The 26,646-nt window shown below is 37.8% G+C and overlaps 1 protein-coding gene across 3 annotated transcripts in view; it reads left to right on the forward strand.

Moving 5' to 3' along the window:
- The window catches only part of RECK (reversion inducing cysteine rich protein with kazal motifs), an 83,640-nt gene that overhangs the window by 17,249 nt on the left and 39,745 nt on the right, over positions 1-26,646 (forward strand). Inside the window, exons 3-8 of one of the 3 annotated variants that reach the window (XM_018052160.1) lie at positions 1,108-1,182; positions 2,080-2,116; positions 4,802-4,887; positions 6,557-6,604; positions 22,763-22,796; positions 24,814-25,011. In XM_018052160.1, coding sequence (XP_017907649.1) covers positions 1,108-1,182; positions 2,080-2,116; positions 4,802-4,887; positions 6,557-6,604; positions 22,763-22,796; positions 24,814-25,011 — 478 coding nt within the window. Of the gene's footprint in view, positions 1-1,107; positions 1,183-2,079; positions 2,117-4,801; positions 4,888-6,556; positions 6,605-7,791; positions 7,874-22,713; positions 22,797-24,813; positions 25,012-26,646 lie in introns of those variants that run through there. The other 2 variants (XM_018052161.1, XM_018052162.1) reach the window with 2 other exon arrangements.

A 26,646-nucleotide genomic window follows, 5' to 3' on the forward strand; every position in this document is an offset into this window, starting at 1 on the left:
TGTAGTTGTAGCCTTACCAGTTGAGAATTAATGGCCTTAATCATCTTTTGAGGAGTTTTCAAGTAATAACCTGGATTTTGTTACTTCCTAAAAATGAGAGCACTACCTAACAGAGACTAAAACGATTTTTCAAGATACTCTAAGTATAACAAGATGTCTTACCTAAATAGCTGCTAGAGAATTCGTGTCAAAACACTATAGCAGATTAAGTTTTCTGCAGATTTACTGCCAGAACAATAGCTTTTTAAAAGCAAAAATGGCCTCTTGATGGTGTCACCATAAGAGAGCTTTTAAAGTAACTCTCCTACTTTTGGAAGCATTTCTTTCCTGACTTTTTGCCTTGTTTCCTCTTGTTTTTTCCACTAATGTTCCATAGGGTAAATTATTTTTTATGAGGTACTTGCAGCAGGCAAGGACTAATTTCTTAAAATCTAAAGTGTTTGAAATTCTATAATGTAGCAAAGTAAGTGAATACTATAGTCATCCTAATAAAAAAAATTCTTCCCTGACCAAATTACTTTATTTCTAGTTACACAAATGCTGAACATAGATAGCATTTATCTCCAGGTATGCACTAAACTCCAGATAGACTTACCTGCAGAGGAAGAGAGGTAAGAATTGGATTCACTTTCCCTGGTCAGATTCAGCAATCAGGTAAGTCAGTCGCCCCAGTCACCCAAGGAGTGAGACTAGAATGCTAAAGCTGGCAGAGCTCACTGACAGTGAGAATTGCCAGGAATAAGGAGTCTTTAATTCTTCAACCAGTAAGGAGTGAAGAAAGGGTATTCTACTGATGTTTAGGTTTTAATTTGGAGTGAATACTAATGCACTTGATGGCTGTAGAAAGTTAGGAAGATGATAGTGGGGTAAGTTGCTGAATTGTCAGTGAAAACCACTGTGTGAAGGCAGTTGGAGATTTGAAATTAAAACTTTTAGAATTTGAATTTATATAAGAAGTCGTGACTGATGTTTTACAATAAAGCACATTTATGAAGGGAAATTGGGAAATATTCTAGACAACTGATAAACCTAGAGGATAAAAAAATTTACCTCTTCCATTTTTTTATTGAAAAAATGCCATAAAACTTTTTTGTCTTTGTCAAGTAGATATTTTCCTCAAAAAGTGAATCGCGACTAAAACATCTGTTGCAGCGAGCCCCAGATTATTGCCCTGAGACAATGGTAGGTATTATTTGACTTAACTATGGAAGTTTTTGTCTAATGAAGCACTCTATTGAGTTACTTTTGATTTAGCAAATTTTTCAGTGTGATTGGGGTTTGTGGTCAAAGTAAAATATTAGATTTAACTGGATACTTTAAAAAGATCTTCATATGAATTGCTGGATGGAATATTGTCTTTCATCTTTTGTTGTTTATGATGTAAGTATAAAAACAGTATTATAAAAATATGTTCTAGTCTTTAAATTTCATAATAATAGTTTCTCTGAAATTGAGAATTTTACTTATTATTATTTTGACAATTTTATGAAAACCATAACTAAATCTTATATTTATTTTAAGTTTTAAAAAGTCAGATTTAGGGTAAGGGAAAATGTGTAATTTCTCATTACTTCTGTCTTCTCAGTATCTGGTGTACTAAAAATACATTGCATGCCTGTCTGAATCATGTAACTTAAAATGTCTCTAATGCATGCACCATCCCATGTTTGGGATATTCATGGCCAAGCTAAGAAAGTCTGAACTGGCATTAGAAAGCCTGTTTAGATAAGGTAGGTTGGGTTAAATGCGAAAGTTGATGATCAAACAGTTCTGACTGACATATTTTACTTTAATCACTCAACGGGCACTTTTATCTCTGTGCTTAGAAACAGTTATTCCCATAAACATCCTGAGTAACCATACTTGTCCTTGGTATCCCAGATGGGAAGTTAAGAAAACAGCAAGCAGTATTTTTACATCTCATTTCTATTTTTTCTTCCCCAGATAGCTGGTTGATGCTTCTAGATCATTGATTGTATAGAGACAGACATAATCAAATTAGCTATACGTAATTTCTATAGAAATTGTATTTTGAAACTGGTTTTCTACATAAAAGTCTTTTGGTGATTACAATTTTAGGTTGACATTTGGAGTTGTATGAATTCATCTTTGCCAGGTAAGCAATAGTGTAACATTAAAATTTATTTTGTGATTGTAAAATCTGTGTCATAGTCCTGTAACCTAATATATACCCTTGGATTTCTATCCTCTCCTTGGAGGCATCCAAATTTTCAAATGTATAATTTATTCTCATTCACTCAGTCCTTTTTGGTACTCTTGTTTCCACTTCAACTGTTCTGTTGAAACTGGGCTTTGAAAGATCACCAAGATCTCTTGGTTCCTAGATCTTATAGCTTTTTCTCAGTACTTGTTCTTTTTGACTTCCATGTGACAGTTGATATATTGACCACTACCTCCTTGTGACTTCACCTTGGCCTTGTGACTTTGTCTTCTCTTATCCCCACGCCCCCCCCCCCAACACACACCATCACCCCTGTAACTACCGTGGCTATTCCTGTGTGTGGTCCTCTTCCCTTCTTTCTCCACACTCACCCTGGTAACCACATTCCTTCCCAGAACTGTTATCTAATCAGCTCTGAGAAGATAATTTTCAAATACAAGTTGTTATTCATGACTTCTGGTCTTCTGTACTTGGATCTCTGCATCCAGGTAGCATGACTCAAAACCAAACTCATCTTATAATTGCTTTTTGTTATGAATGACAGTAGACTGGAAACCCTCAAGTCATTATCTCTGAATGTTTTTTCTTTTTAGCTTCATTCACCCTCTTGTAAAATCTTGTATCCATCCTTGCTATTCCTAGTTCAAGCCTTTATTATTACACTTTTGGGGTAGATTTTTGCAGTAACCTCATAACTCATGTTTCAACACACCATAGCTGTCTTCCCCACCCTCTTCAAAACAACTCCCTCAGGGGCTATCCACTTCAATCAGAATAAAGCCCAAACTCCCTGTTGGCATTCCTGATCTCCTAGGATGAGAGCTCGTTTTCCAGTCCTGGTTAAAGCCAGTGCCTTGAAAAAAGGGAGTATAGCTTACATTTCTCTCAATTCTAAAGGTTTTCACACTGTTGAAAGTTTTCATTTCAAACAAATTGAACTATTTCCCCTCTTGGAATTGCTCCCATCCTTGCTTGTTCTCCTAATTATCCCTCTACCTAATGTCTATAATTATATATGTGTGTGTATTGTTCCTCCCAAACTGTAATCTCCATAAAGGGATAAATCATATATTTTTATCTATTCGTTAGCCCACAAAATACCTGATAAAGGGCTTTGTATATAGTAAGGGTTCAGTGAATGTAGTTGCTTGTTGAATAATTTAATATTTTCTAAGAGGTAAGAACTCCTTTTGTGGCTCAGATGGTAAAGAATCTGCCTGCAATATGGGAGACCCAGGTTTGATCTCTGGATTGGGAAGATCCCCTAGAGAAGGGAATGGCAACCCACTCCAGTATTCAAGCCTGGAGAATTCTATGGACAGAGGAGCCTGGAGGGTTTCAGCCCATGGAGTTGCAAAGAGTCAGACATAACTAAGCGACTAACACAAAAGGTACTGGATATGTGAAAATGAATTATGGTATAAAAGTTCACAGAGTTTATGACCTACATTGATTCCATTCAAAATTCTTTATAGAATATGTGCAATTCTGAGTAGCAAGCAGCAAAGATCAAGAGGAAACTATACTAGGCAGTGGGACTAGATGAGAGTCTGCTGCCCTTTAATACCATTTAAACATATAGGGATATAGAATCTTATGATACGCAGTATTCTTAGCCAGTTTTAACAGTTGGGATGGTTTATGATTATATTTTGAGAGCTTTGTCTGTCCATGGGCCATTTGTTTGCTTTTGTTTTTTTTTTTTTTAGTGGAATGCTTCTGTGTTTTATATTAGGTCTTAGTTTCGTATAGAGAACTATGTTACCTATTGCCTTGAATCCCTGACATTTTTTTCAAATGGAAATAATTTAATGTACATGTGAATTTGCAGATCTGTGTATTACATGGAAGCAGCATAAAGCATTTCTTAAAAGAGATAAGGAATTTACAGCATTCCTACAAGTAAATCTTTTCTTTTATCGTAATCATTACTTATATCTCCTAATTTTATCTAGGAGTTATTCATTGACATTTATGATTGCAAAAAGGGATCTTAAAATTGCTTTAGAACTCTTTTTATAATTTTACCACCTTTTGGTATCACTGTAATTTGGTTGGAGAAATAGCTACTGTGCATAAATTGCATCAGTATAGTCATTTTGCCCCACAGTAAAGTGTACCTATCAAAATCACTCATGGCTCACAGGAGATGTTCCTGTCTGTTTACTATCAGTTGTTAAACAGCATCGTGGGTTTTATGCTATTCTAGGTATTTTGAATACAATAATACTCATGCCCTATTTTGTTTGCTTGCTTATTAAGTTATTAATAGGAGTCCTGGCTCTGTGAACCCACAGTCCAGAAGTGAAAAAAGTCATTGCTTTCCTTAACCTGTATGCCCTCTAGAGATTCTGTCCACCTTAGAGTGAGAATGAGCTAAAGAGAAGGTGAGCAGGGAGAAGAGAGAAAAAACAAAGGACCTGGTAATTAGGCTGTGAGGGACCCTGAGAAGACTGATAGCATTGAGAGTCAGGGTGGGAGGAGAGGCTTCATATTTTTGAGACCCTGCTATCTAAACTAGTTTTCTTACGGAAACTTGCTTTGACTTGAGTGGTATCCTTGAACCAGTTTGTTTTGTCACTTCTTATGACCAAAATATTTGAACATTTTGTTTTTAAGGTGTGTTTAAGAAGTCTGATGGCTGGGTTGGCTTAGGCTGCTGTGAACTGGCTATTACCTTGGAATGTCGACAGGCATGCAAGCAGGTAACACTTGGCAATGAGGCTCTTAAGCAGAGTGCAGTATAGTTTGAGTTTTAGCTGTGTCCTGGATCTTGCCTATTTCTGGAGAGGTGACCCATAGCAGCTGCAAATTTAGCGTTCCTTGCATAGACCATTTCCTTTTAGACATGCTGCTTTTTCAGTTACATCTGCTGCATGTAAGATGCTAGCCTTCTCTTGTGCTTTAACTTCTCTCTGCCACACAAAGAAAAAATGTTATTGAAATCAAGGACTTTTGTACTCTGCCTATGGTCATGCTTAATCAGTGCTAAATGACTCCAAATAGTGGTATAAATTTCAGGCATGCTTGGATGAAAGCAGTTGACACAGTTGGCTTATTTTGCTTTTATCTTCCCTCTGTCTTTCATCATGGATTTACTCTGACTGTGTTTTTTATTCCTTCTCTGCTCCTCAGGTGAGCATGACTCCTACAGTGAATTATGACTTCTCTCTGATTTGATGTATCTCAGGTCTGAATCAAGTTAGACCCCTGAACTCTTCCTCACTATATGCTCATAGTGATTTGTCAGAGTGCTGTGGTAAAACTGGTCTCCAGGCTCCTCTTACTCCAAGTGGTGGGAGCACTCTTAACTGGGAAACTTAAGTGGCCCTGAAACTGCAGCTGCAAAGCCTTGTCTTATTTTCTTCTTCTAGTGACTGGTCTTTGAACAGAAGTATATGAGACACCTTCACTTTCATACAGACCTCTGAACCACACTCTTTGGGCAGCACGCAGCCTAACTATCTGCTGTTCTCCTACAGGCATTGAGGTGAAACTGAGTTGTAGAGGATTTGAACTGTAGTGTATCTCGTGAGACACAGAATAGTTGTCAGTCCATTCTGCTTCTCGCTTTCCCTGTCCTCGTCAGCTGATCTATCAAGAATTGCGTGAGCCTAGGTAATAGAAGAGGAGGAAATAGAAAAAGGAACCAGAGCCCATGGCTCTGGGACTGTATTTCTAAGTGGGGACTGTATTCAGGTGGAAGAATAGCCACCCCTCAGCAGATGTGTTTTGGCTTGTTTTTTATGAAAAGTATATACTTTAGTAAGTCATGTTGTTTCTCTATGTGTCCGTTTCCTCATCTGTAGAAGGGTTAATTTCTTCTTCATAAACTTGTTAAGAAAATTACATAAAAATAACTTTTATTAATTAATTGCCTGGCATTGCCTTTCCCTCTTTAGTTGTCTCCTTTGTTAGGTATGGATTTTTTCTGAGGATATGGGTTCATATGGGAACTTAGAATATGAAGGGTTAAAGAAAAAGCAAACTATAAATGCCCTGGCAGAACTTCATAAGAAAAGTTACTGCAGCAGAGCTTCCCAAGAAAATTTGTTACAGAATGGAATTTAGACTTTTTTAAAAAAGTCTTCTGATTTACATTTCCTTCAAACTTATCTAGTTTTTGAAATAACAAAAGGACTGTGTCATTATGTGACATTAAAGCCATAGAAGAATGAAATTCTAGCATATCTGGAGCTAATGCTTGTTTAAAAAATTATGAGATTTGTTTGGATAATATTTGAGCATGAGGTTTTCCCTGATGAAGTAAAGACTGCTGTGCCAGCAATTACATATACTTATGTTTGTATTCTTTTTGGTTTCATACTGAAGAGCATGTGTAATAAATTAATTGAGAAATTTGTTATCTTTTAGGCATCGTCAAAAAATGATATTTCCAGAGTTTGCAGAAAAGAATATGAGGTATGCGTTTTAACAAATTTGGATAAATGAATCAGATGTTATCAGAATTGATAGAATCAAATTTTAAAAATGAATTCATTGTTAAATAAATTACCTTTTACTTTATAGAAAAGATAGTCTTGAGAAAAATGTCATTTACTTTGTTTAGAAATGTTATGACTTTAACTTGTTGCAGTTAAGCATTAATTTGAAAGAAATGCCTAAATCACACATACAGAGGCTTTAACCTATGTTTTCATAATACAGCTACTGGTTGTATCCTAGGTTGTAAAATAGTTTTTCTTAGGTTCCATATCTTCTTTTGCCCCTTTTCCTATACCTTGATTCATCCAGGTATCCACCTTTATGAACTACTTCTAATTGGAAGAAACAATCACATTGCTAGCGTGAGTAACTTCATACTTTCCTAGCATCGTACATTGGAGGGAAGAGGTACATACTAAATTTCAAAGGCTGTATTAAATCTCGAGGGACTCTTCCTAGCAGTGGTGTTTCAAGCACTGTAGTACTTATTGATAGATTGGGTGGGGCATGGGGACACAGGTTGAGGAGGGGCAGAGGTATAGAAGTATTTCACATCATGTAAGTATGTACAAAAGATTGTCCCTGATGTGAAATAAAAGCTCCTCACTGATACTAAAATTTGGTCAGTTTCTAGAACTTCATTATTAAATGTAACAATATGTTTTTTCATAGTACAAAGCTGTATAATTAAGCATACAAGTCCACATTGCTCATTCATCATTTTTATATATAAACATTGGGATTCCTATTGCTTTTAATAGTCTGTATTCTCTTGGAGAAGAAAAATAGAACAACCTCTTCACTGGTTCTAGATTATGGTTCTGATTTTTTTTTTTTCTCAAAGCCTATAAATAATCTCTCAATATTTTTTAATCAAAAAAAAGTCTTATTTATCTTTTGTTCCTTTATACTATTGCTAAGTTTTATCTGTTTCTCTGAAGATGAATTTCCAAATTAACTGCAGTTCTTGTCTGTTCTTATTGAAAACAGCCTTTCTACAAAGAAGTGAAAGATCTTTTTTTCTTTGCTCTCTACCACTGAAGTAACTGCTTTAGTTTCTCTTGAACAAAGTGACTAACTGCGACGATTCCTTCTTTTCTCCCACATGATGTCCATGACACTGACACTGTCCACCTCCTGTAGCCTGTCCTCCACTGTTTTAGTGTGCTTCCTTCTCTTGTCTGGATTTCTGCATTGACCTAGGAAGTCTGCCAGTATGTGTTGATGAAGGACGGGACAGGAAAGGTAAGAGAGATAATCACTGTCCTATGAGAGAACTACTAAGAGTAGTTTCTCTTTTTCAGTCTCTCCTCCCTTATTTGGCCTAGAATTAAGCAACTATTAATATCTTCCAAAAATGTACATGTCAAGATGATTCTTTCACATATATATAAAAATAAAATATATATGTAATATATATGTGTAAAGTATATATATGTTATATATATATAATATTATGTTTACATATGTAAAAAACTGACTGTACGCATTATCAAGATAATTTGAGATTCAATTTGATATTTTGTATGTTATTTAGAAATAAAAAGAGAGGGAGAGGCAAGAGCACTTAAACATGGAAAGAAGGTTCTGCATTATAAACCCCAAATAACAGTCACTCTCATTAGATTGATAAACTCTAGTGTAGACATAATGGCTATTTGTTATAAAGTGAAGTGGGTAACTTTGGTGTAGTGAAACCTATTTTAACTGGATCAGTTGTTTATCAACATGAGAATAGTTTATAAAACATAAAACTAGGTTTTTAGTACCTTTTCCTTAACACTGGAGTGGCCCCTGGAAGTGAACTTCCCCAAATATGTAAGCTATTACTTTAGGTTTACAATTTTAGGAGTTAACATTTACTCTAAAGGATGAAGTTGCATAATTTGACTAGTGAGTCAGAGAATGACTGGTCATTTTTGAAGGAGCTAATGTTTATCTTTACTGATAAACTGCTGCAGAATCCCCTTTGAGGAGATTTCCTGAGAAATTTATTTAAATGAATAAAGTTTAAAAATTTTAATGCCATTTAAGATTACTTTGTTCCAGCTAAGCTAAGATAAACTAGTTAAATGTAAAGCATTTTCATATATGATTTTGCAACATCTGGTTTCTTTTTTACACAAGTCAACAAATATTTATTGAATAGTGAGAGGCAATTTTATTATATTAGAAAGCAAACTTTTGGGAATTGCCTGGCCATCCAGTGATTAGGACTCTGTGCTTCCCCTGCAGGGAGCATGGGTTTCATCCCTGGTTGGGGAACTAAGATCCCACATAGCCACATGGCTTGGCCAAAAATAAATAAAAGTATATAAAAACTTTGGATCAGATCTAGGTTAGAATTATGGTTAAGCTACATATAGCTCAACTTCAAATACTAAAGAATTATATCTAATTGAGTCAAGATAATTAAAATATGTACTGAACACACAGGGACTCAAGGAAATGAGAAAGCAAACTGAGCATGCTGGGAGTTATCAGCAGAAACTGCAAAAACAGAGTCCTGAAAGGATTTATATAGTTTAGGTTAGGAGACTGTATCAAAAGCATGTTAGCAAACGTGCACATGGCTTGTACAGGGGATTAAAAAGAAGATAGGCCTATTTAGGGCTGAGAATCTGCTTGGATAGGTAAAGTGGGACCAGATCCTGGAAAAATTATATTTTGGGGGCTCAGTCATTATTAAGTAGAAGGAGATAATAAAGATTCTATGATAAGAGATCAGCATAACAAATAAGTCCAATTTTTAAAAAGCTTTAAGTCATAGATATGTGCAAGCTAAGTTTTAGATCCCTCAAATTTCTCTAACTTAGCTAAAAACAAATATGGCCCACAACTAGGATGATAGCAATAGAGTCAAATATTTGGGACTAAATCAAAGGTTTGAAGGTAAGAGTCCATCATTCAGGATTTGTTATGATGAACTGAGTATAGGAGATGATGTTCAGGAAAGTATAAAAAACAATTAATGAACTGGGAGATAGGACTAAAGAAGCTATATGAAAAAGCAGCACAGTGGGATAGGCTGAAAGAGACGTAAGAGACATAGAGGATATGAGTGTTCTAATTGGAATACTAGAGGAAGGAGAAAAAACACAGGCCCAAGAAGGATCTGGCAGGATTTTTTTTTTTTTATATCCATACATTGCAGACATACTTCATAGCCAAAGATCTTAAAAACAGTCAGAAAAAAAAAAGACATTGTCTTCAAAGGAGTTCAACAGCTGACTTTTCAAAGCAACAGAGGAAGCCAGGGACAGTAGGATGATACCTAAAATGTTCTGAGAGAAAATAACTGTCATATCCAGTAAAAATATTTTTCAAGAAAGAAGGCAAAATTAAGGTGTTTCTAGACAACAAAGACAGAGAATTGCTGTTACTGGACCGTTTCTAAAAGTCCTTCTCTAAAGGAAGTTCTAAAATATCTATAATTATTTGAGATGCAAAGGAAAATGAGAACAATAAAAATACAAAGGGACTAAATTAAAACACACAAGTTATATGAAAACAATAGTAATATTGAGTTTTTAAAAAAGAGAGAAAATACACAGCAAAGATAGCATGGGAAGGGATTTTAAAGAAATAGAAGTATATGGAGTGTTAGGTCTTTTTTAAATGTAAAAATCGCATTATCTCAGAGGTTAAGTTGGACTTCCCAGGTGGCTCAGTGGTAAAGAATCTGCCAGCAATGCAAGAGATGTGGGTTCGATCCCTGAGTCAGAAAGAGTCCCTGGAGAAAGAAATGGCAACCTATTCCAGTATTCTTGCCTGGGAAATTCCATGGACAGAGGAGCCTGGTAGACTGCAGTCCATAGGGTCTCAAAGAGTTGGACACAGCTTAGTGACTGAGCATTCACACACACAGAGGTAGTTAGGAATACCAGACTAAAAATGAGAGATCATGCCCAAAGTCAACCACAAAGTAACTCTTGAATCTCAAGAGTGAAGGAAAGCTCTGTGAAAGAGGAAGTGTAGAAAAAAGTGAGAGCTGATTTTGAAAACTGCATTTTTAGAGAATGGAAAGAGGAGGAGCCTTATACTGATCTGACATTTCAGTAGGAGGATCCTTTCTATGTTCATTGAAAATAGTGGATTGAGATATTTCCAAGAAAAAGAGAAATTCTTATTACTGTAAGTGTTTCAGCAAAGATTTCCTGGATAAACACATTGTGGAGATTTCTGCAATGGGACAGGAGACTTGGCTAGAGAGTCTGCAGAGACTTGTCTCTGCAGTTCTTTTATTTTGAGTAATACCTGAGAAAGAATACTTCCTTCAGTATTTGAGAGTACTTCTTTCAGAATCACACCCATTTGGTTAGAGTTGCCAGGATCAACCAGTAGCTTGATAACTCTGTCATGGACATGTTCAAGTGTCACAGGCATGCTCAGTTCTAGGTTCACCATATGTTTTCACAAACTTGGTCTTAACCCACCTAGAAGTATTGATCAGGCCACAACTATTCATGTGTGATGTTAGACCAGGGATGACATTTAAAATATTCAACAACTAGAATGAAAGCACTAATAATCAGAATAGATGCTGGATATAAAGTAGAGCCATACAAGTTTAACCACACTAGGGCAAATTGGCTGATTAGAACTAAAGTAAAAACGTAGTCATATTTTCCAGGAGGTGTGAAACTTTATGCATAGTCTTTGTCTACAGGCTAGCTGAAAACATTTTCTTCTAGCCACCAAGATGGTGGTTAAAAACAAAAATTGGTTGTTGGTGGTTATTTTCTTGAATGTCAGAATAAACATCAAGATGATGTGAGGCTGATATATTTCCAGAGACTTGGCGATGTCTCTAACATGATGAGACAAATTTTAGTTTTAGGTTCTTAAACCTGTGTCATGCCTTTATGTCAGACCTTGCCTGCCATTCTCTTAACATAATGGCCATAAATCTATATAACTTTCCATTTTCTGCATGAACCACTGAAATACAGTGTTGCAAATTTATCATCAGACTTTTATGTTTTTACTTGTTTATTCCTTCTTTCACAGATCCTTCTCTATGCTTTTCTTTATATTCTTTTTAGAAATACAATTTTCAGTTCTCTATTTTCTTCCTAGCTTCCTTTACTCATTATTTGATGTTATTTCATTAAGGAAGGTAAGAAACTATGAAGGAAAGCCAGAAGAAGATATTTTTGTGAGGATTTTTTTTTTAAGTTAAGCCATTTAAAGTTTTAAACTAAATTCTTGCTAAAGAAAACTAAAATAATGCTATGTCCTGGGACTCTGGTTCTGTGGGAATACTGAGGTAAATTTAAGACTCTGAGGATGTTAAAAAGAGGCTCTAAGAACCACAAGAACAAAGATGGTCAGCCTTGTGAGTTCCAAGCTCAGTTCTGTCAACAATGTTCTATGAACACACAGCTAAATGCATAAGAGAAGAGTGCGGGCATGTGTTAAATTTCATTTTATTTGTTTTAGTATTCACATATTCAGAATTCAAAACAGTATACAATAAAGTCTCTTTCTTACCTCTTATACCACAGCCACCCAGTTCCTAAAGTCACCAGAGACACTTTATGCACATGAAAGTAAATATGTACACGTAGTTCTTTTCCACCCTTCTGTAGACAAATGGTAGCTTACCACACACTTCATGGTACCCCTGGATGCCACTGTTTGGTGCATATTTATGTGTGTCTGTATGGTATATAGTGTATCATCAGGAAATGTCACAATAAATATTCTGCTTTACATATTTCTATTTTAATTTTATTTTGTTCCTTTTCTCTCAAATTAACTTTGATTCTAGATTTACTACCAGAAGCATAAAGGAAAGGGATGAAAAAATAGCTCCCAAAATTTAGAGCTGGGAGGGCAGGGACCAGCAGTATTCTCTGGACAGGTTGAGGCCTTCTGTGCCTCGGTGTGATTGGATCTGTGCTGCAGTAGTTCCAAGAATACAGTAGGCCTTCTTGAATGGCAGATGACAGCCTAGGCTGTGGACAGTTGACTTTGGGGAATTTTAACAATAAGAGTCATGTGATTACTTTGCCTCAGCAGAGCCTTCAGCACCTAAATGTAAAGCTTTTTTTAGTTAGTACCAAGGAAACTCCAAGGATTGTCAGAATATAATAAATAGAAGATGGTGGATGGGAGGCTTTGTAATGGTAAAATGCTCTACAGGTATGCTGTATGGGACTAGATTTGAGCCGTTACCTGCAGCTGATGAGCTCCAAAAAGAGCGAAACCTATTAGGTCCTGCAGTACTGGCTTAAGACAGTATAAAATCTTGATTATTCTCCATTTGTATGCTCTTTGGTTTTGTCATATTTTGTATTGTGGAAGGGAATAGCTCCCATTTAGTCTGTTGAGCTTATATATTTCCTCTTTAGTCCATTCTTCTCAGAAGTGAACTGAATGAGACAATCCCCAAAGGGAAATCTGCTCAAGTCTGATTAGATTATGACCCCATCTAATCCAAATAGCCAGGTTTTTCTATCTAGGCAACCTCATCTACTGCTGTAAAAGTGCTGCACTCAATATCCCAGCAAATTTGGAAAACTCAGCAATGGCCACAGGACTGGAAAAAAGTCAGTTTTCATTCCTATCCCAAAGAAAGGCAATGCCAAAGAATGCTCAAACTACTGCACAGTTGCACTCATCTCACACGCTAGTAAAGTAATGCTCAAAATTCTCCAAGCCAGGCTTCAACAGTATGTGACCCATGGACTTCCAGGTGTTCAAGCTGGATTTAGAAAAGGCAGAGGAACCAGAGATCAAATTGCCAACATCTGCTGGATTATCGAAAGAGCAAGAGAGTTCCAGAAAAACATCTATTTCTGCTTTATTGACTATGCCAAAGCCTTTGACTTTGTGAATCACCACAAACTCTGGAAAATTCTGTAAGAGATGGGAATACCAGACCACCTTACCTGCCTCTTGAGAAATCTATATGCAGGTCAGGAAGCAACAAATTAGAACTGGACATGGAAAAACAGACTGGTTCCAGATCGGGTAAGGAGTACGTCAAGGCTGTATACTGTCACCCTCCTTATTTAACTTATATGCAGAGTACATCATGAGAAACCCTGGGCCGGATGAAGCACAAGCTGGAATCAGCACTGCCGGGAGAAATATCAATAACCTCAGATACGCAGATGACACCACCCTTATGGCAAAAAGCGAAGAACTAAAGAGCCTCTTGAAAGTGAAAGAGGAAAGTGAAAAAACTGGCTTAAAACTCAACATTCAGAAAACGAAGATCATGGCATCTGGTCCCATCACTTCATGGGAGATAGATGGGGAAACAGTGGGAACAGTGCAAACTTTATTTTTTTGGGCTTCAAAATCACTGCAGATGGTGACTGCAGCCATGAAATTAAAAGACACTCCTTGGGAGAAAAGTTATGACCAACCTACACAACATATTAAAAAGCAGAGACATTACTTTGCCAACAAAGGTCCGTCTAGTCAAGGCTATGGTTTTTCCAGTAATCATATATGGATTTGAGAGTTGGACTATAAAGAAAGCTGAGTGTTGAAGAATTGATCCTTTTGAACTGTGGTATTGGAGAAGACTCTTGAGAGTCCTTTGGACTGCAAGGAGATCCAACCAGTCCATCCTAAAGGAAATCAGTCCTGAATATTCCTTGGAAGCACTAATGTTGAAGCTGAAACTCCAATATTTTGGCCACCTGATGTGAAGAACTGACTTATTGGAAAATAACCTGATGCTGGGAAAGATTGAAAGCAGGAGGCAAAGGGACGACAGAGGATGAGATGGTTGGATGGAATCACCAATTCAGTGGACATGAGTTTGAGTAAACTCCGGTGATGGGACAGGGAGGCCTGGCATGCTGCAGTCCATGGGGTTGCAAAGAGTTGGACACAACTGAGCAACTGAACTGAACTGAATCTCATCTACCTTGACTGCCCCAATAAATCAGCCAAACTTATTTATCTTCCCTACCTCTTCTTCCCTCTACCCTACTGCTACACAACACCACACATACACTCATCCCCAGACAAAAACTTACCATCTTTCTTATATTCCTCACTTGTTTGTTCAACTACAGTCCTCCCAGATACACAAACTAAAAACCTAAGAGGTATTGTCTACTATTTCTTCTTTCTCACCATTTCCCACAAAAACAACAACTAGCCATAAAACCCTAAAGATTTGCCTGTGGAATATGTCTTAAATGGGCCTCCTTTCCAGACCCTCAGTTATAGCCTGTTTTAGGCCTTTATACCACTTTGGGGAACTACTACGATAGCTGCCCAGGTAGCTTCCCTGTCTCTACTTTCTCCTCTTTTTTTTTTATTTTACTATCTCCATTTCTTCTAGGGTGACCTCTTTAAATACCAGATATGGTCATATCACTCCCTTCCTTGAAATTCTTCAGTGGCTCACCCATAAGATACAGTTCATGTTCCTCAACCTGGTGTACTTAAGCTTTTCTTGGTCCTAACTCTTCCCTCCTTGACAGTTCTGCAGGTTACTGCTTATACTTCCCAGATTGGCTGTGTGTTTTGTTAGTTAGTTGTGGTTGTACCACCCATTGTCCTGGAATTCCTGCTCCCTGAATCCATCTTATCATTCCCATCCATTAGTAGGCTAGAGCCAACTCCTACCTGCTAAGGAGAACTGGTCAGTTGTTATATATTCAGGAATTTGGCAAGCCAGTTTTTAATTTGAAAAGCAGCCATGTTGGGGGTATTTATGCCACACATATCAGCAAAGATTACAAATCAGAACTCCCTTTTACCCGCACACCTGTGAAATCCCACCCCACCGCAGAATACCAAAACCCCTATCCAAATTCTGGCTTAGATGGTACCTCTTTAAAATCTTATCTACTCAGCCCTCTTCCCTCCACACTCAAAAATATTAGTTGCTATTTATAAACACTTTCGGAGAAGGCAATGGCAACCCACTCCAGTACTCTTGCCTGGCAAATCCCATGGATGGAGGCGCCTCATAGGCTGCAGTCCATGGGGTCGCTAGGAGTCAGACACAACTGAGCGACTTCACTTTCACTTTTCACTTTCATGCATTGGAGAAGGAAGTGGCAACCCACTCCAGTGTTCTTGCCTGGAGAATCCCAGGGACGGAGGAGCCTGGTGAGCTGCCATCTGTGGGGTCGCGCAGGGTCGGACACGACTGAAGCAACTTAGCAGCAGCAGCATAAACACTTTGCATACTTTATTGTAGCATTTTGTCACCTTATAGTGTAGCTCTTTGTTTGGGTGTCACTTTTTAATGCTAATTGCTTGAGTTCCTATGGGCAGAGTCCATGTCTCACTTTTCTTTGCATCTGTCATTCATTCATTCCTTCAATGTTCATTGAGTTGATACATTTAATATGCACCAGGCACTGTTCTCAGAGTGCAAAGATGGAAGGATCATTGTACTCTGAGAACAGTAAGAAGTCCATAGCCTAGTCCATGGGAGGAGGGAAATTCAAATAGTCCATTATAATACAAATCCAAGTACATTGCTAAAAGTCTGTATAAGACACCTTGAAGCCTGGAGGAAAAAAACCTTGCCCAGGGTAATGAGGAAGTCTTCACAGAGCAGGTAAGGCTTAAAGGATGAACAGAAATTTGTTGCCTGTAAATAGGTTCTACAGTTAGTATTTTTGCAGATAGAATTTTTAATAGAAAATTTTCCCACTCTGGACAGTACACAAGGTTCTTTGTTTCAGAGTAAATAGCAGTTTTATGTGAAAACCCTGTGTAAATGTCTGTGAATTAGTCATTCTTTGAATGAGCAGAGAAAGCACTGAATACTGTATCTGTAATCACAGTAATGTTGTGTAGCAAGCCATCCCTAAACCCCATAGCCTAGAACCATAACAATTTATTATTTCTCATGCATTAGGCAGTTCTGATTTGAGCAAGCTGGGCCCACTTATGCTTCTGCCATCACCTGGCAAATCAGCCAGGGCCTGGCTGGTTTAGGATGCTCTTGGCTAAGTCAGCTCAGCTCCCTTCCACGAGTCTCTCCCAGCCCTCTCACAGCCTGGCTCAGACAAGTTCCCATGGTGGTGGCCCAAGCCCAAGAGAGGAAGTGAAACCTGCAAGTATTGATATATGTGCAGGCCTCTACTTTCCTCTCGGAGAAGGCAATGGCACCCCACTCCAGCACTCTTGCCTGGAAAATCCCATGGATGGAGGAGCCTGGTAGGCTGCAGTCCATGGGGTCGCTAAGAGTCCGGCACGACTGAGTGACTTCACTTTCACTTTTCACTTTCATGCATTGGAGAAGGAAATGGCAACCCACTCCAGTGTTCTTGCCTGGAGAATCCCAGGGATGGGAGAGCCTGGTGGGTTGCCGTCTATGGGGTCGCACAGAGTCGGACAGCTGCTACTTTCAGCTACTTAGCAGCTACTTTCCTCACACTTACTGCTGTCCCCTTAACTAAAGCAAATCACATGATTAAGTCCAGAGTTAATGTGAGAGAAAAAGACACAGAGAAGTGTGACAAATTGAAAGCGTTGCTGCAGTCGGTCTGCCACAGACACATACTCTGTGTAAGCTCTCTTCTAGACCTTGTGTTACTCTGCAGGTGTTATAGTACTTGCCAGTGAATTTGCTTACTCAGTGGTAATCATGAACAAACTTCTCTGAGCAGTCTAGACCCGTTAATCTTAGTTTAGGGTCTCATTTTTTCCCCACTATTGAAATGACATTATTTGAAATGCTGAAGAAATTGAAGAATCACTTGTTTAGTGATGTCCATGTTGCATTAAGGGGCTTTCCTGGTGTCTCAGCAGTAAAGAATCCAATGCAGGAGAGACAGGTCCAATCCCTGGGTCAGCAAGATCCCCTGTCGGGGGAAATGGCAACCCACTCCAGTATTCTTGCCTGGGAAATCCCATGGACAGAGGAGCGTGATGGGTTACAGTCCATAAGGTCACAAAAGCGTCAGCCATGACTTAGTGACTAAACAGCAACAATGTCATATTAAACTCCTTTACATGTTCTAGTCACTTAGATTTTTTTTCACTAAAAAGCCATGGTGTCCACAATAAGGAGAAAACATCTTGTAGAGGTTTAAAAAAACATGTTTTTAAAGTTCCATTGTTGGGGAATTCCCTGCTATCTGGTGGTCAGGACTCAGTGCTTTCACTGCTGTGGTCCAGGTTCAATCCCTGGTCAGGGAACTAAGATCCCACAGGCTGTGTGGTGCGACCCCAAAAAAAGGTCAATTATTTAATCTCTGATTTAACATTTAATAAGCTAGATTTTTCATGCAAAACTTCAAACTGGGAGAAATCTCAGTCCATCTGTGCAAAGCAAACTGATATTATTTATTGAGGCCTTAGGAACAAAACAGCCCCTTTTACTTTTAACTAGTAGCTTTGGGAATAGGAAACATTAACATTTCATAGAATGTGTTCTTTAGGGTCTTTCTCCGGAAGTGACTAAAATATCCAAGATTCAAACTTGATTTTGTTTGTTTTTAATAAGATTCATACGATCCTTGTTGTTTTTTCTTTTTTATCATCATCATTGGTGAGAATGGGGAAGGGAGCTGGGGGGACCAGTTATAGTAGAAGGGCAGTGGGACAGAGACAGGATTGAGACAAGTGGACAAATAGAGAAATGTTAGAAGGGGTCACTGAAGTGGAAAAGCAGGTGACCAGGTCAAAAATAAATCTACAGAGCTAACTTATGAACAAGAAGCTGAAGCTGCAGAATGTGCCTCCCACTTGGACCCCAAAAGGAAGGTTGATGTGACATGAAAGATTACATAGGGTTCTTGTTGATTTCACTATGTATCTTAGTTTTTCTGCTAGGTTTGCCTACAGGTTACCTGCTCCCAGTACTAGGTGGAAGGGCTTATTGCAGTTCTCAAAAACCACTGAAGGTAGGGCAGGGAACTAGTTAATGAAAGCAGCTGCCTGAAGAAAGACTTCATGTTCAAAAATTTTTAAAGGATATAATAACCAAGAAGATTATTTTTTTCACAATTTAAGATGTTGATTTTAAAAACAGAGACTGTTAAAATAGATCACTCTATGGACATAAATTCAGCTTTGCATTGGCTACTTTCAAAATAATAATCCAAAGTCTTCTCACAGGATAGTGTCATAGGAGAGCACAAGCGGAGCTAGCCCCAGCTCTGCCCTTTGCTTACTGTATATATCTGTCTCTCCAGCTATACCATGAAGGCTTTGGGACTTGAAGATCTTTCGGGACACTGTCAACTCCCACATGCTGGCTTGTTCTTTGGGTCTCTGAGGTTGTGGTAGGTTCTCACCTCAGTTACCCTTTAATTTTGATCTAGCGTAAAATGAGTGGGGTGGGGGAGGTGTTTATATGGGTATAGTGTTTTTGGCAGGAGGTCAACAGAGACTCCATATAAACCCAAGTATAAACCCTCAGTTACTGCCTGCTTTTGCCACTAGATGGCGATCAGATATTTGATCCGATCACCAGACTTAAGACTTGACTTTAGCCAAGACCTCCAAGATTGACCGTTTAAAGAAATTAAGAAACTGTAAGCCAGTGCTGCAACTCATGTGTGTCCTAAGCCCTGTCAAACTAACCAGCAGTAGTTTAAGCAGTGAAGGGCTTCCCTGGTAGCTCAGCGGTAAAGAATCCACCTGCTACTGCTGGAGACCGGGATTCAATCCCTGGGTCAGGTAGATCCCCTGGAGAAGGAAAAGTAACCCACTTCAGTATTCTTGCCTGGGAAATCCCATGGACAAAGAAGCCTGGCAGGCTACAGTCCATGGGGTTGCAAAGAGTCAGACACGACTTAGCAACTGAACAACAATAAGCAGTAAAAATGTAGAGTTACTGGAACTCCTCTGGCAGTCCAGTGGTTAAGACTCTATGCTTACAATGCAGGAAACACAGATATGATCCCGGACCAAGGAACTAAGATCCCACATGCTGTGTGCCCCCCGCCAAAGAAAAAGTTACCTATAGTTTATACTTTAGGTGTAGTTACATGCGGTTAAGAATCTTATGAAAGAGAAGGATATGATAAAATCATGATGTATATAAAGTAAGCAACAGAGATTTGATGAAGTTATCAAATACCAGTATACTTGAATGAAGGACCATTCTTTTATTTTCTAAGTTTTTAATTTTATATTTTTATGGAAGTATAGTTGAATTACAGTGTTACTGCTATACAGCAAAAGTGACTCAGTTATACATATATATACATTCTTTTTCCCATTATGGCTCATCACTGAATATTGAATATAGTTTACTGTGCTATACAGTAGGACCTTGTTTATCAGTTCTGTATATACCAGTTTGCATCTGCTAATCTCAAACTCCCAATCCAGCCCTCTCCCACACTCTCCCTCTTGGCAGCCACCAGTCTATTCTCTGCAAGGAACATTCTTTGAAACCTTAAAATTGATAAAGAAAGATGTAAATATGTTATTAACACTAGAGGTGCTGCCTTGCAGAAATATGAAAGTTCATATTTCTTTAGTTCAGTAAGTTAGAGTAACTGTATGCATGAAGGGTCTTTCAGTGAACATTAAGAGAAATGAGAAATGCTTAGGGAATATCTCTGAGCTCTGGATGTGACATCAAGAGACATCTGAGTCCTTCTATGTCAGGGGTTAGCAAACTTTTTGTAAAGAGTCAGATAGCAAATATTTTAGGCTTATAGACCATTGTAGGCTTACTGTCCATTCAACTCTGACATTATTGTGTGAGGTAGCCATATATAATATGTAAATGGTGAGTGTGGCTGTGTTCTAATAAAATTATTTACAAAAACAGGCAGTGATCAAGATTTGGCCCATGTGCCATAGTTTGCTGACCTGTTTGTGGGTGAAAGCTAGGGTTCATAAGTATTTCTCCTTTCTAGACTTCAGTCGTTGGCTTCTGTCAAATAAGGAATTGGATTAGATGATTAGTGTCTCTTGCTGAAGCTAAATGATCCACAAGAGTGACCCAGAGTGGTATTTCTTTTAAGATCGAGGTTTTTAAAAATCAAGCTTGAACAAGTTTGTAAGTTTCTAGAGCAGGATTTCTCAACCTTCACACAGTTGACATCTGGGGCTGGATAGTCCTTTGTTGTAGGGGGGCTGTCCTGCACATTGTCAGATGTTTCCCAGCACCTCTAGACTCCTCTACCTGCTAGATGTCAGTTCAGTAGTGCACCCCAACTCCATGAGTTATGACAACCAAAAATGTCTCTAGACATTGTCAGATGTTCCCTGGGAAACACAGTCACCTCCACTGCAGAACTACAGCTCTAGAGAATTTAAGAATAACTGGAAGAAGAACAAAAGTGGAAATCAGGCCGTGCAACCTGCGTGCAATCAGGGTGGCCACCAAGATAATAACCATACTTCCTTAGGAACAAGACCAAAAAAGCTAAAACCTAGAGGAACAACTGGCATATTAGAAGGAGAAAGACAATGAGAATTTTATTGATCCAATCAAGAGGGGCTGGAAAGTTTGTAACAGATGACTTTTTAATATTGATTTAGGTCATTTTATTGAAGGTGTTCCTAAAACCATTGAACCAAAATAGAGGGCTACCTATAATAGGTAGCTGAAAAGTTAAACTAAAACACAGAAACATGGATGAAGAGAAATATAAAAAAGACCACTACTAAAGAATACCAAGAATACTTACTTTTCACTATTGATGAGGCCTCTAGCAGAAAGAAGTCATACTGAGTGAATTTATTGACCCTTATCTATGGGTCCTAGTATTTTGTTTTGCTTTGGATAAGTCAAAGTGTGGTTTATTCCTATAGTAGAATATTATTTAGTAGAGAAAATGCATCACAGCTTCATACAACTGCATAGATGGATCCTTGAAGCTAAGTTTTAAATGTCAGTAAAGCTAATCCTTTAATAAGTCCAGATCATATAGCCAGCTTGGAAGTTAGTTACAATTAAAAGCCAAAATCATCTGTATTCATTAATAAGGGTGCCCTTGATTTCTATCTACCTTCTATTTATACCCATATGCTTTCAAACTGTGGTGCTGGAAAAGACTCTTGGACAGCAAAGAGATCAAACTAGTCAATCCTAAAGAAGATCAACCCTGAATATTCATTGGAAGGACTGATACAGAAGCTCCAATACTTGGGCCACCTGATGCAAAGAGCCAAATCATTGGAAAAGACCCTGATTCTAGGAAGGATTGAAGGCAGGAGAAGGGGCAACAGAGGATGAGATGGTTGAATGGCATCACCAACTCAGTTCACGTGAATCTGAGCAAACTTCAGGAGATAGAGAAGGACAGGGAATCCTGGCGTGCTACAGTACATGGGATCACAAAGAGTCAAGACACAACTTAGGGACTGAACAACAACATATTCTTTTAAGAATTCATCCTCTTCCAAATGTGTGATATTAATCTTAGCCAACAAGCCCTGATCATTCGACTCACTTTGTACAAGAAATTTTTTTGTCTTGTTTCTTATTTTCCTTACTTTAAGCCAGGATGATGTTTTCTAAACAGTGATCTAAGAGATCTAGAAACGTTAATTGTCATCTCAGGTTCTAGTTTTGACTTGCTCTGTGACTTGGGGCTGTCTCTTCCTTGCTGAGGAAATGTTTTATTTATCTGTAAAGTAGTAGAGAGATCCCCCAACTCTGGTCCTTAGTATGGCTATACAGGAATCATCTTCGAGGGCTTGTTTAAAACTTAGATTTCTGTGCTTCGTTCCTGATTTCAATTCTGTAGTCTAGGGTAAAGTCTAGGAAGCCCAGGTGAGTCTAGTGTATGGCCATGTTTGAGTATAATTAGAAGTGATCTGTAAGGTCCTTTCAACTCTTAAAATACTGTGGTTATATGAAATATATTAATGTATTTCCCTAAATATCCTTTATTATTTTCTAAAAGCTTTTTTATATTCTGCAAGAAGTAATTGAGATTACTACATGGTAGTTTCCCCCTCATATGTTCGTTGGTACAGTTTTACATAAACTTGGTTTGCTGTAATGTGGTCAACTTATGGCTTGGGTGATAATCTTGATCCACAAAATGTGTTTGAAGATGGTTTCTCTTTTCACCAGGATGCTATATCATAGTCTCTTTGTTGTCAATCTTGGATTTAGAGAAAGATTAAGCAGTTTGATATCCTGATTTCTGTATAACTATAAAGTGGAATAAAATTAGAAATTCTGTGTGGTTGTTAATTTTTTATTTGTTTTTCTTTAATTTACAGAATGCTCTTTTCAGTTGCATTAGCAGAAATGAAAGTAAGTATATTATCAGTGGTTATACCAGCAATCCAAAGAGCACAACACAGCTTACAGAACATGATTTAGCTATTATAAATATTGCCAACACTTTGCTGTTATAACAGACTGTTGCTAAACCATCTGAAGGAATGTGCACAGCAGGATTCTGATAGGCTGCTTCCTCTAGAGCGTTCAAGCCATTCATGAATTCTAACAATTCCCACGTCTTAGTTGGAGATTTACAAAGCAGATTATAGTGCTGGGTGTTTTAGAGGAAGATCATGCCCCACTTGGATAACTTTCAGAAGTTGAGCACACATAATATTATGTAAAATAACGCAGCAGTTGCTAAGGGCTACCTCTCAGTTCCTTCCAGATATTCACTGACTGCTTGCCCTGCTTTGTGCAGGGCAGATACACATCTTGGAGGGCATAATCTGTACACAAAGAACCCTGGAACGTGGTAGGTATGGGTTTAAGTTACTGAGAACATGCTGTGGGAGTTCAGAGGAAGGAGAGGTCACCTCCTGAAGGGTGCTTAAAAGTAACTTTGTGGAGTTGGTACCTGAGCTGGGCCTAGAAGGACAGACATGATATGAACAGTAGAGACTGGAGGAAGGAATGAGGTGAAGGAAACAATGAGACCAGTTGGAGATGGGGAAACGCATTCGAGGAACAAAGAGTTGTTTAGATGAGCTTGGTAGTGGGTGTATTAAAATATCAGAAACATTATCTGTCTGTACTTTATTTGCTACCTTTTTTTATTGGGATTTAGTTCAAGATTTCCCAGATAGTCTTTGACACATAATTTTCTGTCCTCCCACACTGCAGGGAAGCCAGCCTCATTCTCTCTTGTCTCTCTGTCCTCAGCATCCATCACCTCTACCCTCAGTTTTAGCCTCATTGAGGTTGACAGTGATAAATGTAGCTGTGAATGAAAACAGGCTTGTCTTGCTGTTAGTTTGGTACTAGTTTAGTTCATTTGTATATAATTTTATCATTATTATTTCTGGAAGCCACCTGAATTCCCTGTTCTATAGAAGTCACCAAAACCTGAGTCTGGTTCCTCCATAACCATCCCTAATAATTATCAGAGATTTCCCACCTGCCTTTTTCTTAACCTTTTATGGCCATCCCTCTACCGTTTTGGCTCCCTTTGGCCTCCCACAGACCCCTTAGCCTTTCCTGTGAGGGCCTCTTGCTCCTCTTCATTATAAATCCCACATCTTCACCCCTAGCCACTTATCGTGCTCTTCCCAGATAAACAGTCTACTTTGATTTTTAAAAATATGTAAATCGATAATCAATTATTTCAAATGTGGGTTTTGCTTTTCAGTATTGAAGCAGGTCATATCAGTTATAACTTGAGAACTTCCAATTTAGTCCTAGTCTTGGAGATGTTTTAACAGCATAGAACTTTGGGGATTTTATTTCAAGATAGACATAAATAATTTGCAAATTTATGAAATGGTCCTGATATCTCTTAGTTTTTACCAGTCCTATTTTATAAAGGAGCTATTTGGAGTTTTGTTGTTTGGTATGTTCTTTTTTTTTTTTTGCTTTTCTTATGAATTTCTACTAATCTGACATGGAAAGAAACTGTCCGGTGGTTCTCACCCTGGGTGCTATTAGCTATTGGGAGACAGTTTGATTGTATGAGACTGTCCTGTACATTGCAGAGCATTTAACAGCCCAGACCCCCATGTATTAAATGCCAGCAGATATCCTCAAGTTATTATGAAAACCAGAAATACTTCCACATGCATTCAAGTTCTCCCGTGGGCTGGTACTGCTCCTGCTGAGGACCACTGCATTGTAGGCTATAAATTGACAAAAAATGACTTTCTCAGACCAGTGACCACCTGAGTATCCCCATGGCTATGCTTACAGTAGTTCTGACTTTAAGTACATGTCTTCTATGGTGTGGTTTTATTTCTCAAATTCAAAAAGGCACAAATTGTTTCAGCATTATTATGATGATTGAATGTTAATGAATGGCTGATTTCATTTCACTGCCATCTTTTTTTTCCTCTAGTGGGATCAGTTTGTTGCAGTTATGCAGGCCATCACACAAACTGCCGAGAATACTGTCAAGCCATTTTCCGAACAGATTCTTCTCCTGGTCCTTCTCAGATCAAAGCAGTGGAAAATTATTGTGCCTCTATTAGTCCACGATTAATACACTGTGTGAACAATTACACCCAGTCTTATCCAATGAGGAACCCAACAGATAGTAAGTAAAAGCCATATGTATTCCTCCCATTTCAATCTTTGGTAAAATAATTTGTAAAAAGGAAATAAATTCATGAAGATATCTATAGTCTGGGTCATTTGGGAAACACTAGACCTCCTTTGGTCTTTAGATTTGGCAGATTGGTCATTTTTGTCTTAGCTAAAAGATGCCAAGAAAGACAGAGCTGTTGAGGGTATGAAGAAACAGGCCCTCTCTATCCTGAAGGGAGAATTCATTGGTATGGGTGTTTTTGGGGTGGGAGGGGGAATTTGGTCTAATCTAGTAATTCTATTTCTCAGAATTTGTCCTTTAAGAAAACTTACAAATTTGTAAAAACACATCTATTCATATAAAGGATGTTTACTACAACATTGCTATTAATAGAGAAAAACTAGAAATAACCTAAACGTCCACTGATAGGGTGTTGATTAAAATTGATTAAATAAACTACATATCTCTGTAATAACAACATTATACAACCTGCAAAAAAGGAGATGTATGTTATGTAAATCCATGAAGTTAGAATACTGCCTCCCACCATACACAAAAATAAACTCAAAATGGCTTAAAGACTTAATTATAAGACATGATGACATAAAACTAAAAGAGAATATAGGCAAAATATTCTTTGACATAAATCATAGCAATATTTTCTTAGATAAGTTTCCCAAGGCAAAAGAAATAAAAACAAAATAAACAAATGGGACCTAATGAAACTTATAAGCTTTTGCAAGAAAACCATAAACAAAATAAAAAGACAAGTTACAGACTGGGAGAAAAATATTTGCAAAAGAATGTGACCAACAAGGGTTTAATTTCTAAAATATATAGACAGCTCATACAACTCAATATCAAAAAATATAAACTAATCAAAAAATATACAGAAGGCATAATAGACATTTTTCTAAAGAAAACATACAGATGGCCAACAGGCACATGAAAAGATGCTCAGCATTGCTAATTATTAGAGAGAAACAAATCAGAACTACAACGAGAGAAAAAAAAAACCTACAGTGAGGTATCACTTCACACCAATCAGAATGGCCATCATCAAAAAGTCTGCAAATAATATAATACATGCTGAAGAGGGTGTGAAAAAAAGGGAACCCGCCTACACTGTTGCTGGGAATTTAAATTGGTACAGCCAATATGCAGAATAGTATGGAGGTTCCTTAAAAAACTAAAAATATGAACAGCAATTCCACTCCTGGATATATATGTGGAAAAGATGAAAGCTCTAATTTGAAAAGAAACATACTACCACTTGTGTTTCATTTGTAGACAAAGACTTATATAGACAGGTGCAAAAATAAATCCTCTTTTGCAACCCAGAACTCATTGTTCTGTATGAGATTTTTATAGATTAGAAGGAACATGATACACAAAACAGATATAATGGATGTCTGTTGGTGAACATAAAGATTTTTTCCAGGGCTATAGTGCTGATACTTTTCTCTCATATATTAAGGTTTTAAATTATTAGCTGTATTGATCTAGTTGTTAGTTTTAATGTTGACATAAAACAAGAAAAGAAAAGAAACATGCATGCCAGTGTTCAAAGCAGCATTGTTTAGAATAACCAAGACATGGAAAAAACCCAGGTGTTCATCAACAGATGAATGGATAAAGAAAATG

This window comes from Capra hircus, chromosome 8 (genome assembly GCF_001704415.2).
Source record: "Capra hircus breed San Clemente chromosome 8, ASM170441v1, whole genome shotgun sequence".
Classification (NCBI taxonomy): domain Eukaryota; kingdom Metazoa; phylum Chordata; class Mammalia; order Artiodactyla; family Bovidae; genus Capra; species Capra hircus.